General features: G+C 40.6%; 1 protein-coding gene across 1 annotated transcript in view; it reads right to left on the reverse strand.

The window, feature by feature from the left end:
* Positions 1 to 14,049, reverse strand: part of AFF1 (AF4/FMR2 family, member 1) — a 114,334-nt gene that overhangs the window by 55,656 nt on the left and 44,629 nt on the right. Inside the window, 1 exon segment of the mRNA XM_006885319.1 lies at positions 6,903 to 6,947. Within this exon segment, the coding sequence (XP_006885381.1) occupies positions 6,903 to 6,947 (45 nt within the window).

Below are 14,049 nucleotides of genomic sequence, written 5' to 3' on the forward strand. Positions count from 1 at the left end.
TAACTTGGCATAGTGACAAGCAAAGAGGAAAACAAGAGGAGGATGTTGGCTTCCTTAAGTAACTTTTGTTAAAGGTGAAGTCATGCCCTTGTCTACTGACTTAGCCATCTGCTTTGCATAGTACAAAACTGGAATAAGTCTGCACTAAAATGTGACAGGAGCTCTGAAGTCACTCAAACTGAAATCGTAACTCTTATTAGTCAAGACAGCCCAAGCAAAATGTTAGAAGCCGGTCATTGCTGAGTTGATTACGGTTCATCACAACCCTCTGTGCATCTCACTGGGCCTGTGCTCCACAGGGTTTCCCATGGCTTTTGGATGTGGAATCCCAGGCCTGTCTTCTGAGGCATCTCAGGGTTAAACAGACATCAGATCTTTCAGTGAGCAGACAACTGCATCAACATTTGTACCCCTCAGGGACTCCTGAGTAAATTGTTACTTAGGTTCAAATATGCTCTTGGAGTTTGTCTGTCCTCAGTCATGGGTGGATGGCTGTTAGCTAAAATTGAGTTGATTCTGACCAATGGGGACCATAAGGGCAGAGTACCACTGCTCCACCAGACTTTCAAGGCTATGACTTTCCAAAAGTAGACTTCCTTGTCAGTCTTCCAATGTGCCTCAGGAGAGGTTCGAACCACCAGAGATACCATTAAGTGAACAAACATTACCTATTTTTCCAAGTGCTGTGAGGCTAATTTCTGTGAAGTGCTTTGATGATACATGTTGGGTTGTTGTCATTTGCCCTCAATTCTGATTCTAGAGAAAAGAGCTCAACTGAGCCACAGACTTTCCAAGGCTACCTCTTCATGGAAGCACACTGCTTCTATGAGGATTCCCTGGCTATGCATATTAGTGGAAGAGATGACTCACCTTCTTCCTCAGAACTTCTCTGGGGTTTGAACTGATGGAGACATTCAGCTTTTGGATGAGCAACAAAACATGCTTCAGACTAGACTACTGGCACTCCAAATATTACTAAGCAATGTTACTCTCAAAGTCTAAGCCTGTCCCTGGCTATTAAATAAAGAATCCAGAAAGTACACAATTCTTTTCAGCTCCAAAATGTTTCTTTGGTAGTCTCTAAGAATTTGCATAACTTTCTAAATGCCTAGCTTAGGCGAGGGACTTGGGTCTTAGTAGAATTAGATCCATTGCTAAGGCTGTCCAGAAATCACAAGGCTATAATTGCACTTCCTACCTTCAGTGGCTTATCTCAGAGGAAGGCAAAGCAGCTGACACTTTGTTCAAGTCTTGGCATTCAAGGCTCTCAGTTCTCTCTACCTCTCTACTTTGTCTCTCCACGCTTCATTTTCCTTCTCAATATGATCTCTATGACAGCAAAAACTTTTCCATTCTTAGTGATGAGAATGGGATTCTGGTGGTCGAGTGGTAAGAAGCTGCACTACAATCCTGAAGGCACACAGTTCAAACTCACCAGCTGCTCCATGGTAGAAGGATGGGCAATCTCCTCTCATGCAATTAACTGCCTCTGAAAACGTGCTGGAGGGTCAGTTCTGACTCAAAGTGCAAAACAATGACGACCACAACAGTGCCAAGAATAGGGAGCTCTAGTAGCTTAGTGGTAAGTAGTTGCTTTGTCAACCCAAAGGCAGGTGGTTCGAGTTTACCTGCTACTATGTGGGAGAAAGATAGAAAATCTCCTCGTGCAATTTACTGCCTCTCTGAAAATCCACTGGAGGGTCAGCTGTGGGCTGGCTCTGACTCGATGATACACATCAACAGTGCTTAGAACAGTATGTGGGAAAAAAAAAGAACAGTATGTGGAGGCTTACTAGGTATTTTTTTTTAATAAATGAAATGAATAAACAAATGAATAGTGCTACCACTTAGTGTCTGGGGTCACTGGAATGTTGCACTGGCGCAGTGGCTACTAGTATTACACTCATTCCCAAGAGGTTGCAGAGGCTGGTTCTGTAAGAAGAAAACCCGGGTTATTTCCAATTGCCCATTGCGGGCACAGTGCATTTCTGGACCCTGGTATACAGTCAATTCCTGGTCTCTAGCAGTAAATGCCTGCAGGAGTTACAGGCTACTACTTCCCCTTTGTCAAAACACTTGAATCCTTAACATTTTCCCCAGAGAACTAAACAATGTTTTCTGTAATTGATTTTTCCCTGTTTGGGTACTATTTACTGCTCCCACTGCCTGTCAGTATGATTTGTGTTTTGATTCCTGGCAATCTTAATAAATCGCTGGTACAAGCCAGGAACGGAAACCTCGAAGCCAAGGAAAGCACGTGGCTCAGCATCAGAAGGATGAGCTGGAATGGACCCTGGAGACCATCTACTAGCCCAGCCCTTTGTCCCTTTTTTAACTGACAAGGAAACTGACACAGAGGGAGGACATTCAACTTAACTACTATCAGAGACAGAGGAAAGCAGGGGCAGAGTCCCCACTACAAAAAAGACCCACTTACTCTTCATTCTCAGACATGCTTTCATTTGCTTTCTCTACTTACGATTCCCACATTAAAACAAACATCCTTTCCTTAGCATTAGCTACTTCCTTTGAAATATCTGAGGTAAGTATGAATTCGTTCAGCTGATGCTAGGTAAGCGAGAAGGGCAACTGAACGAGTTTATACAAAATATTCACAATGCCTGTGTCTGGTTTTCTAAGAGGCATCTTCCTAAAGCATATATTAATATATATCAAAACCTAAGAGAAGCATTGATGTGCGCAGAAGATAAATCTGTACTGTTGCATTTGCTTTTGAAAGAACAATAGAACAAACCATATGCACAATTTCAGAGAAAATGACATGATCATATTTTATAAGTTAGTCCTCATTCTTAAAAAGAATTTCAGAAACAGAAAAAGATGAAACAAAAGCTTAATTTATATTCTATAAGTATTAAATATAATGCTTTCTTGTTATCTGAAAACAATTATATGAAATATAATTTAATTATATCTGTATCCCTATCTATCTATCTATCTATCTATCTATCTATCTATCTATCTATCTATCTATCAATACATAGGGAGCTCTGGTGGCCTTGTGGTAAGGAGTTGAACTGTCAACCTGCAGCCAAACAGTTCAAATCCATGAGTTGCTCCATATGAGAAAGATGGGCAATCTCCTCCCATGTCATTATATTGCCTCTGAAAACCTGCTGAAGGGTCAATTATGAATCCATTACAAAGACAGAAGAGGAAGAAAAGACCAAAATGGATGTCAGAAGAAACTCTGAATATTGCACTGGAGCACAGAGAAGCCAAAGCACAAGGAGGAATTCAAGATACTAAAGAGCTGAACAGAAGATTTCAAAAGGCAGTGTGGGATGATAAAGTAAAATATTACAATGAAATGTGCAAGGAGCTGGAGTCAGAAAACCAAAAGGGTCAAACTCGCTCAGCATTTCTTAAGCTCAAGGAACTGAAGAACAAATTCAAACCTCGAGTTGCTATAATCAAGGATGCTTTAGGAAGAATATTAAATGATCCAGGAGGTATTAAAAGAAGATGGAAAGAATATACTGAGTCACTGTATCGAAAGGAATTGGAAGACACAGAAGAATTTCATGAAACAACATATGAGCAAGAGCCTGTGGTGATGAAGCTGCTTTGAAGGAAATAGCAAAAAATAAGACCCCAGGAATAGATGGTATACCAACTGACATATTTCAGCTAACAGATGCTGCCCTGGATGTGCTCACCAAGTTGTGCCAAGAAATCTGGAGAACAACCACTTGGCCAACTGACTGGAAGAGATCTATATTTGTTCCCATTCCAAAGAAAGGTGACCCAACAGAGTGTGGAAACTATAGAACAATATAACTGATTTCACATGCAAGCAAGAGTCTGCTGAAGATTATCCAAAAATGACTGGAACAGCACATTAGCAGAGAACTACCAAAAGTCCAGGCTGGGTTTAGAAGGGGTCGTGGTACTAGGGATATTGTAGCTAATGTTAGATGGATCTTAGCTGAAAGCAGAGAATACTGTGTGGATTATAACAAACTGTGGCTGACTCTGAGAAGAATGGGAATCCCAGAACACTTGATCATGCAAATGCAACACTTATACTTGAACCAAGAGGCAGTTGTCTCAACAGAGCAAGGAAATACTGCATGATTCAAAATTGGGAAGGACGTACGCCAGGGATGTGTCCTGTCTCCATACCTTTTCAACCTGTATCCAGAACAGACCATCAGGGAGGCTGGGCTCTCTGAGGAGAAATGTGGCATCAGGATTGGTGGAAGATCCATAAACAATGTGCGTTATGGAGATGACACAACCCTGCTTGCTGAAACTGAGGAGGACCTGAACCGCTTGCTGCTGAGGGTCAGGGACTGAAGCCTTCAATATAGATTGAGGCTCAATGTCAAGAAGACAAAGATTCTCAGCACTGGACCAATGGCAGCATCAGGATGGATAGTGAAGAGACTGAGATTGTTCATAGCTTTAATTTGCTTGGCTCCACAATCAACACTCTTGGCACCAGCAGCCAGGAAATTAAAAGACGTATTGCCATGGGAAAGTCTGCTGTTAGGGGCCTCTCTAAAGTACTCAATAGCAACGGTGTGTCTCTGGAGACAAAGGTGTGTCTAGTACAGGCCATGGTCTTTGCAATCACTTGTTATGCATCAAAGAGCTGGACAAGGATGAGGGAGGATAGAAGGAGATTTGATGCTTTTGAGCTTTGGTGTTGGAGAAGAGTGCTGAAGGTGCCATGGACTAAGAGAACAAACAGATTCACCCTGGAGAGGGTTAAACCAGGCTGCTCCTTGGAGGCAAGGATTCTGAGGTTTCGTCTGACATACTTTGGTCATGTTGTAAGGAGAGACTGGTCCTTGGAGACAGATAGCATGCTTGGGAGGTTGGAGGGCAGGCGCAGGAGGGGAAGGCCCTCTGGGAGATGGATAGATTCGGTGACTGGGGCAATCGGGTTGAGTGTGTTGGAGGCAATGAGATTGGCACAGGACAGAGTTTAGAGCTGTTGTAGATAAGGTCGCTATGAGTCGCAAGCGACTCAACGGCACACAACAACAACAACAACAACACATAGATCACCACTATATAGTATTATATAGTAATGAAGACTATTAGTTTCTTATTTCCAGCATGCCAACTTATGTTTCCTCAAAGCTACTTTATTCCCTCCTTATATAAAGAGGAGAGAAAATGATGGCACTGTTTTCCAAATATCCATTTAGACACTTTTCTCAAAAACTTTACAAGAAGTAAACAAAACAGTTATAAAAACTCAAAAACGATGATTTGCTATCACAATCACTTTTTACGCTGAAAAATTAAAGAAAATATGTGGTAAATGTATATTTTGAGGAAAAACTGAATGGGAGAGAGCAAAACATACAAGTGCATTTGTCACATGTACCTCTTTTACTTAGAAAAAAGAATTCGAAATCTCACACACACACAAAAAGTATAGTAAGACTACCATTAAAATTGACATGGAAGAAAATGAAAAGCTATACAAACATGTGCCTAATCCAGGCCATGGTCTTCTCACTTATTTGTTATGCTTCAGAGAGTTGGACAATGACTAAGGATGACAGAACAAGAATAGATGCCTTAGAGTTGTGGTGTTGGAGAAGAGTCTTGAACATACCATGGACTGCCAAGAAAATAAACAGGTCTGTCTTGGAGAAGGTGAAACCAAGTCGGCCCTTGGAGGCTAGGATTCTGAAGCTCCGCCTCACTTACTTTGGGCACGTGGCCAGGAGAGACTGGTCCCTGAGAAGGACATCATGCTTGGAAGGTTGGAGGGAAAGTGCAGGAGAGGAAGACCCTGGACGAGATGGATTGATATAGTAACTGGTGCAATGAGGGGTGATGTGTCAGAATCAGTGAGACTGGCTCAGGACAGGGAAGGATTCAGAGCTGCTGTACACAGTATCACTATACATCACAGGTGACTCAATGGCACATAAAAACAATAATATACTATGACAGATTTGGAAGCAGGAGCGGCATCCACTTCCTTAACAACATGCCTCCGGAAACTCTATGAACTTTGATAAATGTCGATAGTTGTAGAGGGGCTTTAGGCCATTTGTTCACAGGGTCGTTGTGAGTCGTGCTTGACTCGAAGGCAATTAACAACAACAACAACAACAATAGAGAATGAGTCTAAGTAAGTACACAAGATCCCCAGGCACAACCATTATTATATTTGAATATTAAATTCAGTTCTTGATTTCCAGAAATTAAATCCAAATCTGAAACATGGTAGCTTATATAATTATTATCTGATAATAAGATCTGATAAAAAGAAAGCATGCTTGTTTCTAGAGGAAAATGACATATTCTATAATGCAGAATTAGAAATACAGTACATGCCCCCTCAAACTGAATTCTAGAAACAATGTCATACATCTGCAAGATAAACTTAAATAAATGGAAAATGTAGTCAATGACAAACTTGTTGAAGGGCAAATGCTTATAACATGGTTTAAAAAAATAATCCCAAGGTAGGGCTAGGGTTGTTAATTTACTTCCTAGCATTTTTCCTTTTATCTCATTAAGAATGTATCATCTCGTTGAAGAGGCAGATCTCTACCAGGCATCACTTAGAATAAAACCAGAGGCATAAATCAGCTACTACTTAGCTCCTTAGTGCCTTCCAAACTACCACACAGGAAGTATTCTCTCTTGAGGAACAACCAGAAAAACTGGGATATGACATAACTATGGTTCAAAGGCCTCGTTTGTAGTCTTCATTTTAATTAATCAAGTCTGTTTGAAAACTCAGCAATGTCCAGTTATCTCCTCTGGTTTATTTTACTTTTGAAAACGTGAGGAAAAATAATATTTACAGGAGCTTTGAAATAGGTACTTTTCATAAAGTGAAAGCAAATGGCTGTCTAGCTGCCTGATTAGATCATTCTAAACCTAAGAAACAGCAAGAGACTCACCTTCAGAATCTCTTCAACACAATGGACTTCATTGGAGTAGGTCTGCTGAAAAACCAAGTGGGGGAAGGTCAGTAAAGAAACAATAATTATCATGATGGTAAACAGTATTAACACAGCAGTACTTTTTCAAATCCCAACCTTTACTAGCTGTGTATAAGTGATTACTCCAAGATATGGACACACAGGGTTAATGATGGCAGACTAAGACAGACTCACAGGTCAAACATTTCTAATAGGGCATTTATATATTAAGAAAATCAGTATAATAGTACATCTAAGTGAACAGTTGTTGTTAGGTGCCATTAAGTACGACTTGAGTATGACTCATACGGACCCTATGAATAACAAACCTCAATCCTGTCTTATCATCTCTGACACACTTAAGCCCACTGCTGCAGTCACTGTGTCAATCCACCCCACTGAGGGTCTTCCTCTCTTTTGCTGACCCTCCACCTTTTCAAGGAATATACTCTCCTAGAAACATGTCTGAAGTATGACAGATGACACTTCATCATCTTTGCCTCTAAAAAACACTCTGGCTGCACTTTTTTCAAGATATATCTGCTCTTTTGGCAGTCCATGGGGTACTCAATACTCTTCTACAGCACCACAATTCTCCCATCTCTATTCACTGCCTAACTCTCCGATGCATAGCAGGCGATTTAAAAGACCATGGCCTGAAGCAGGTGCACCTTATTCTTCAAACTGACATCACTGCTCTTAGGTATGTTAGGGATGTCACCAACAGCAGATTTTCTCAACGTAACACATCTCTTTATCCTTTGACTGCTAGTATCAGAAGTGCTGACTGTTGTTTCAAGAAAAATTAAATCAGTGACAGCTTCAATCCTTTCTCCATCTATCATGATGTTGTTTACTGGCCCTGTAGTGAGGAGTTTTCTTGATGTTAAGATATAATCCATACTGAAGGTTGTAGTTCTTGATTTTCTTCAGCAAAGCATTTCATGGTCTCCTTACTTTCAGCAAACAAAGTTGTGTCACCTACATACCACAGGTTACTGATGAGTCATCCTCAGACCCGGATTCCATATTTCTAGTTATAGAGGTCATCTCCATGAATCTTTTTATCAGCATACAGATTGCATAGGTCAGGGGGAAAGGTATATCCCTGCTGCACACTCTTCCTGATTTTAAACCATGCAGTATTTCTTGACTCCACTGGGATAATAGCTTCTTGAAATAGGTATAGATTTCACAGGAGTACAATTAAGTGTTCTTGGGATTTCCATTTTCCTCAAGGTTAGCCACAGTCTGTTACAATCCACACAGTCAAATGCATAGTCAATGGAACATAAATAGATATTCTGGTCCTCCCTGCTTTTCAGCCAGGATCCATCTGATATCTGCAATGATATTGCTGGTGCCACAGCCTCTTTTAAACCTCATCTGAACTTCTGGCAGTTCCCTGGGAATGTACTGTTCTAGCCCCTTCTGCTGCCACTATCAACACTATAGATGCATAAGAAATTATCATTTTTAAATCCTCACTTTTTAAAGAAAATAGTTTTTTTTCTTCTCCTTACCTGCAAACATGGAAAAAGCTCACAATTACATGGTTTTCAACAGAACAGCAACTTCTGCTGCACTGTGACAGTTCTTGTGCCAAGTGCCCTGCACAGAGTATAGCAAGTACTGTGTAACAGACATAGCCTCCCATTATTGCCGGAACTGCATACAAATGCTGCTATTCCCAGTCAGTTTAATATAATATCTTCCTCTCTGCTAGACAGCAAATGGAAAGGGAGTCTTTCCTTGTCTGAATTTCTAATTTAGCAGTATTGTTAAATGTGAGATTGGTTGTTAATTCATAATATAGGGTTTATTAATCTACCATTTCTTCAATTCTTGTTTACTCTATGGGAAAAATGAAAAAGGAAAGAAAATAAACAACATTCACATTGCCTTCTCTTTGAGTCTAACAAGCATGTCTAAACGGAAATGCAATTTGACCTGACTGGGTCTATTTTTAAAATATGCAAATTTCATGGAAAAAATGTTTTATTGAGAATTCCCTATTAGATCAGGCCCACCTAACATTATGTATGTAACAGGGTAACTTGACTTGGTGATTTTGTTTTTCAGAACCTTTACGAAAACTCAAACTCATTGCCATAAAGTTACAACAGATGCATAGCTGACCCTCCAGGGAGGTTTTCCCCAAGCTGTAATCTGTCTAGGAGGAGACTGCCCATCCTTCTCCAACAGAATGAATGATGGGCTGGAAACACCAGCGAAGTCCCCTACAGACTACACCACCAGAGCTTCCTAAAGCACTGTTGTTGTTACGTGCTGTAGAGTTGGAACCAACTCATAGCTCACCCTCCAGTGGGTTCTAAGAGCCAGTGAGTTGACTGCTGATCTTTCATGGAGAAGATGATGGGTTCAAACTGTGTGCCTTTAGGCTGGCAGCACAGCTCCTTCACACCAGGCCACCAAGGCTCCCTCCTAAACCATTAGGAGGCATAAAAACCTGCCCACACTTTAGTGCTCTATTTTGGCGCATATATCAGAGAGTGAAATACAGGCTGTTTTGACTTGAAGATAAAATCTGTTTGTACTCTATGGCTTCATTTTTAACATACATAAGGGGAGAGAACCATACACACAACTAGAGGTTGAAAGTGAACGAACAGAACAAAGTACATGATTATACTGACACTGTTCAAATAGCCCTTGCATCTTTTCTGCTGTAGGGAGGAGAACAGAGATCTATTCAAAATATTTGGCTTTAAGTGAAAATACTGAAGCATACTGAAATGATAAAGGCAAGAGGTTTGCAGGCTGCTTCTGGAGATGCAGTGGGCCAAGAGTCGTGCTGCTAACCAAAAGGCCAGTGTGTGGAACACACCAACAACTGCTGTAGAGAAAAGAGCTGCTCATGTAACAATTTACAATCTTGGAAATGCTCTGGGCAGTTCCACAAGGCTGTACGGAATATCTGTGAGCTGGAATCAGCTTGAAGGCACCAAGTTTTGTTTTTGTTTTCCTTTTAAGAATGAGATTAGAACTACAACTTCAGGACACTGAAGGATTTCCTTTAGATCTTTTAATTACTCAAGCAGTTAGGATTTAATCAAGGTGTTTTTTGACACCAAAAAATTCATTCTCTTCACCCTCAACCTCCAGTTTTACCACAATGGATGAGTCAGGACTGAAGACATTTTCCTAGAGTTTCTTTTATGGCAATATTTATCCTACCCAGATGCTAATAAAGTCACTTTTTAGCCCACTTAATTTCCAAAATAAGGACTTTGTTTCAAGCATTAATTGTTTAATATACACTAAATTTTCATAGAAAGTCTGTTATAGGGTTGAGGTATCTCAAAATTGAAAGTACAGAAAATTCCATTCCAAATGCATGAGCAGAACTTGTCCTTAAGCATCTCTAAGCAGTACTGTGTATAAAGGCAAACAGAAGCAATCAAATGTGTAATAACAGAGGTTTTGCTAAATGCCTGTACAGCACATCCTGACAACAGTACACCATCCATAACAGAAACAGTATGTACGTGCTGGTGTGGAAAGAGGCGATGCATACTTAACAATGGGCTTAGGCAGAGCAGAGACTGTGAGGATGATGCAGGATTGGACATGGTGTTGTTCTGTTGTACACAGGGCCCTGATGAACTGGAGTCAACTCAATGGCACAAAACACCACAAACACTTCTTGAGATACATACGTCCACTCTCTTTCTACCATTCTACTTAGAAATTCAAGTACAGATATTTCAAAGGATTTTGAGAGAAAGATCTGTAAGGAAATGCTGTCTAGCTAATCAAGCACAACTCAGTACTTCCACAGCAGCCTGGAAGGTTTTTCACAAAGGGAAAGGCAGCTGAGCAAGCCATTGTGCCTTATTCCTTTCCTTGAAAATTCATTTTCCTTATACTGTCTCCAGTTTCCAACACACCAACGCCCCCTGCCCCAGATACTCTATCAATCCATCTCATCTGGGGTCTTCCTTTCCTGCCCTGCCCCTCCATCCTTCCAAGCATGATGTCCTTCTCTAAGGATCAGTCTCTCCCGGCCACATGCCCCAAGTATGTGAGGCAGAGCTTCAAAATCCTAGCCTCCAAGTAAATACTTGGTTTCACCCTCTCCAAGACAGACCGTTTTGTTTTCTTGGCAGTCCATTGTATGTTCAAGAATCTTCTCCAGCACCACAACTCATCTATTCTTGTTCTGTCATCCTTAGTCATTGTCCAGCTCTCTGAAGCATAACACATAATTGAGAAGACCATAGCCTGGATTAGGCGCACCTTTGTCTCTACACTGACATTGTTGCTTTTCAGCACTCTGGAGATGTCCATGACAGCAGATTTTCCAAGTGCACCTTATCTTTTGATTTCCTGCCTGGTAGTGAAGTGTTGATTGTGGATCCCAATAAGCTGTAATTGCTAACAACCTGAATTTCTTTCTCCATCTATCATGATGTTGACAATCAGCCCCATGGTTGAGAATCTTTGTCTTCTTGATGTTGAGCTTCAATCCATATTAAAAACTACAGTCCTTGACCTTCTGCAGTTGCTATATGCTGCATGCAACTCAATGGCACATAACAAAAACATACCATGTGGGTGATTTGTTGTTTTGGTTTGTGTGTGTGTGTGTGTGTATGGTTTTTTTATTTTTTTTTAATTTAAGCCTCTTGTTTAGAGTAAAAAAGATGTCATGGAGGGCCTTTGTATTTAAAAGTCGGTTGTTACCATATTTTGGAGGGACATTCTTCTGTCAATTTGCTGTACTGAGGTAACCTGGGGTTGCTGTGATACTGAACCTTGTACCACTGGGGTGTCAAGTGCCATAACTATTACCCATGGTAGACAGTGTTTGGTGGAGTTCCCAGTTTATGACAAGTGTGGAAGCAGGAGTGGCATCCACTTCCTAAACAACATGGCTCTGGAAACTCTATGAACTTTGATAAATGACGATAGTTATAGAAAGGCTTCAGGCAGGCCTTTTGTTCATAGGGTCGCTATGAGTAGTGCTCAAGTTGATGACAATCAACAATAATGTACTGTCTTCAGCTAAGAAATGACATTCCTACTCAAAGAAGCCAAGCTTGTGCCCTTTCCCACTGCACCCTGACAATGAACCTTCAGTCCCAGCCAGGCCTCTGTGAAGCACAGCTGAGAGAAACCTGAAGACATTAAAGATTCCCCAAAGAACAAGCTGCTGTTGTTGGGTGCCTTCAAGTCAACTCTGAATCATAACAACACTACGTGGCAAAGCACAACCACCCCAGGGTCTTCCTGGCTATAATCTTTACAAAAGAAGAATGTCAGGTCTTCCTCCCACAGAGCTACTGAGTTGGTTCAAAGTGTCAACCTTTTTTTGTTCAGTAACCACGTGTTCAATCATTGTACCACTATGACTCTCCTTTCAAACAAGAGTGATCAAAAAAACGAAATAACCAATGATAACTGCAAGTATTAACATAGAGTTTATGGGTCCTTCCCTGTATTGTTCTTTCTCAAGGGGATAGACACTAACTTTAATTTATAAAACTCACAATACCAGTAGTCTTCCATACTAAACATTCATGGTCCCAAAGGATATAAGCTTTCTTCCTACCTATCTGTAATCACCTCAAGATCATGTTTCCTACCTAAAGACACTACCTTCCCCACTTGGGCAGTTTTTACACAAAAACTATAATTCCATTTTTTTTTAATTTTATTATTTTTTTGGTGCATGTATCGTCAAATTGCATTTGACTGGTACAGGAGGAGACTGTCCCTCCTTCTCCAGCAAAGCATCAGTGGATTCGAACCCCTGCACCTCTTTTCGCCACTACGCTACCAGAGCTCCCTTCTAAATTTAATTTTTTATTTTATTTTTTTTTTTAAGAGAGCACCTATGAAGTAGAATCCACACCTCTCACCATACACAAAAATCAATGCAAGGTGGATCAGAGACCTGGGGGCAAATCCCCAAGACATAAAGATCCTAAAAGACAAACTGGGTCCAAGCTTAAAAGGCCTAGCTGGGATCTTCTAAAGTTAAAATGCCTGTGTGCATTTAACTTTTTCCAAGAGGGTGAAAAGAAAACCTACTGAGTGGGGGGAAAAATATTTGGCAATACCATCTCAGACAAGGGTTTCATATCAAAATTTTACAGAATCTTACAGGGCCTCCAAAAGAAAAAGACTGATAACACAATTACAAAATGGGCAAACGACATGGAAAGAAGTTTCACAGAGGAAGATCTTCAGATGGCCAACAGACACATGAAGAAATGCTCAAAATCACTGGCAATGAGAGAGATGCAAATCAAAACCACAATGAGATACCATCTTACCCCAGTAGCAGTGGCAAAGTTTAACAGGCCAGCAAGCGATAAATGTCGGAGGGGATGTAGAAAGGTGGAAACTTTCTTACACTGTTGGTGGGACTGTAAAATTCTACAACCGCTCTGGAGGGAAGTTTGGAATTTTCTTGAAAAGTTAAGTATGTCTCAACTATTCCACCTCTAGGAATATACTCTAAGGAAATTAGAACAGACACAAAAGGAGATTTGTACACCAATGTTCATAGCAGTGTTATTCACCATCACAAGAACATGGGAACAACCCAAATCTCCAGCAACAATTGAAGGGGCTGAGAAATAGTACATTCACACAATGGAATACTAAGCAGCACTCAGGAGTGAACTCAGTATCATAAGGATAAGTACTTCACAAGACCATTACTATAGAAGAATACTCTAAAATGTGTACGGAGATCCAAAAGGAGAAGAGGGTAGGAACAGGGGGTGAAGATGGGCCAGGGGGAAAATCACAGAGTCACACATTTTGGTGGGTGGAGGGGGGTGAGAAGGAAATGGGAAAGATCTGGTGGGGACCTAAAAAGACAGGGTAATGGTGGGCATAAGCTTAGAAAACACAAGGTATGGGAATAATTGTATGAAACACAATGTGAAGAAAGGAAAGTGTGAAACAAAATGTATATTAATTTTGTATGCAAATCAATAAAAATTAAAAGAAAGAGAGCCGCTGATTTTTTTTTAACATATTTTGGCACCGCTTTAAACTCTTAAAATTCCCTCAATTTAATCATCAGCAATGACTGCAAACTACACCATCGTAGTGTGAGAGTAGACAAGGGAAAGTTACCACCCTTAAT

Source organism: Elephantulus edwardii, unplaced genomic scaffold (genome assembly GCF_000299155.1).
Source record: "Elephantulus edwardii isolate Elephantulus edwardi_28Jun2011 unplaced genomic scaffold, EleEdw1.0 scaffold00042, whole genome shotgun sequence".
Classification (NCBI taxonomy): domain Eukaryota; kingdom Metazoa; phylum Chordata; class Mammalia; order Macroscelidea; family Macroscelididae; genus Elephantulus; species Elephantulus edwardii.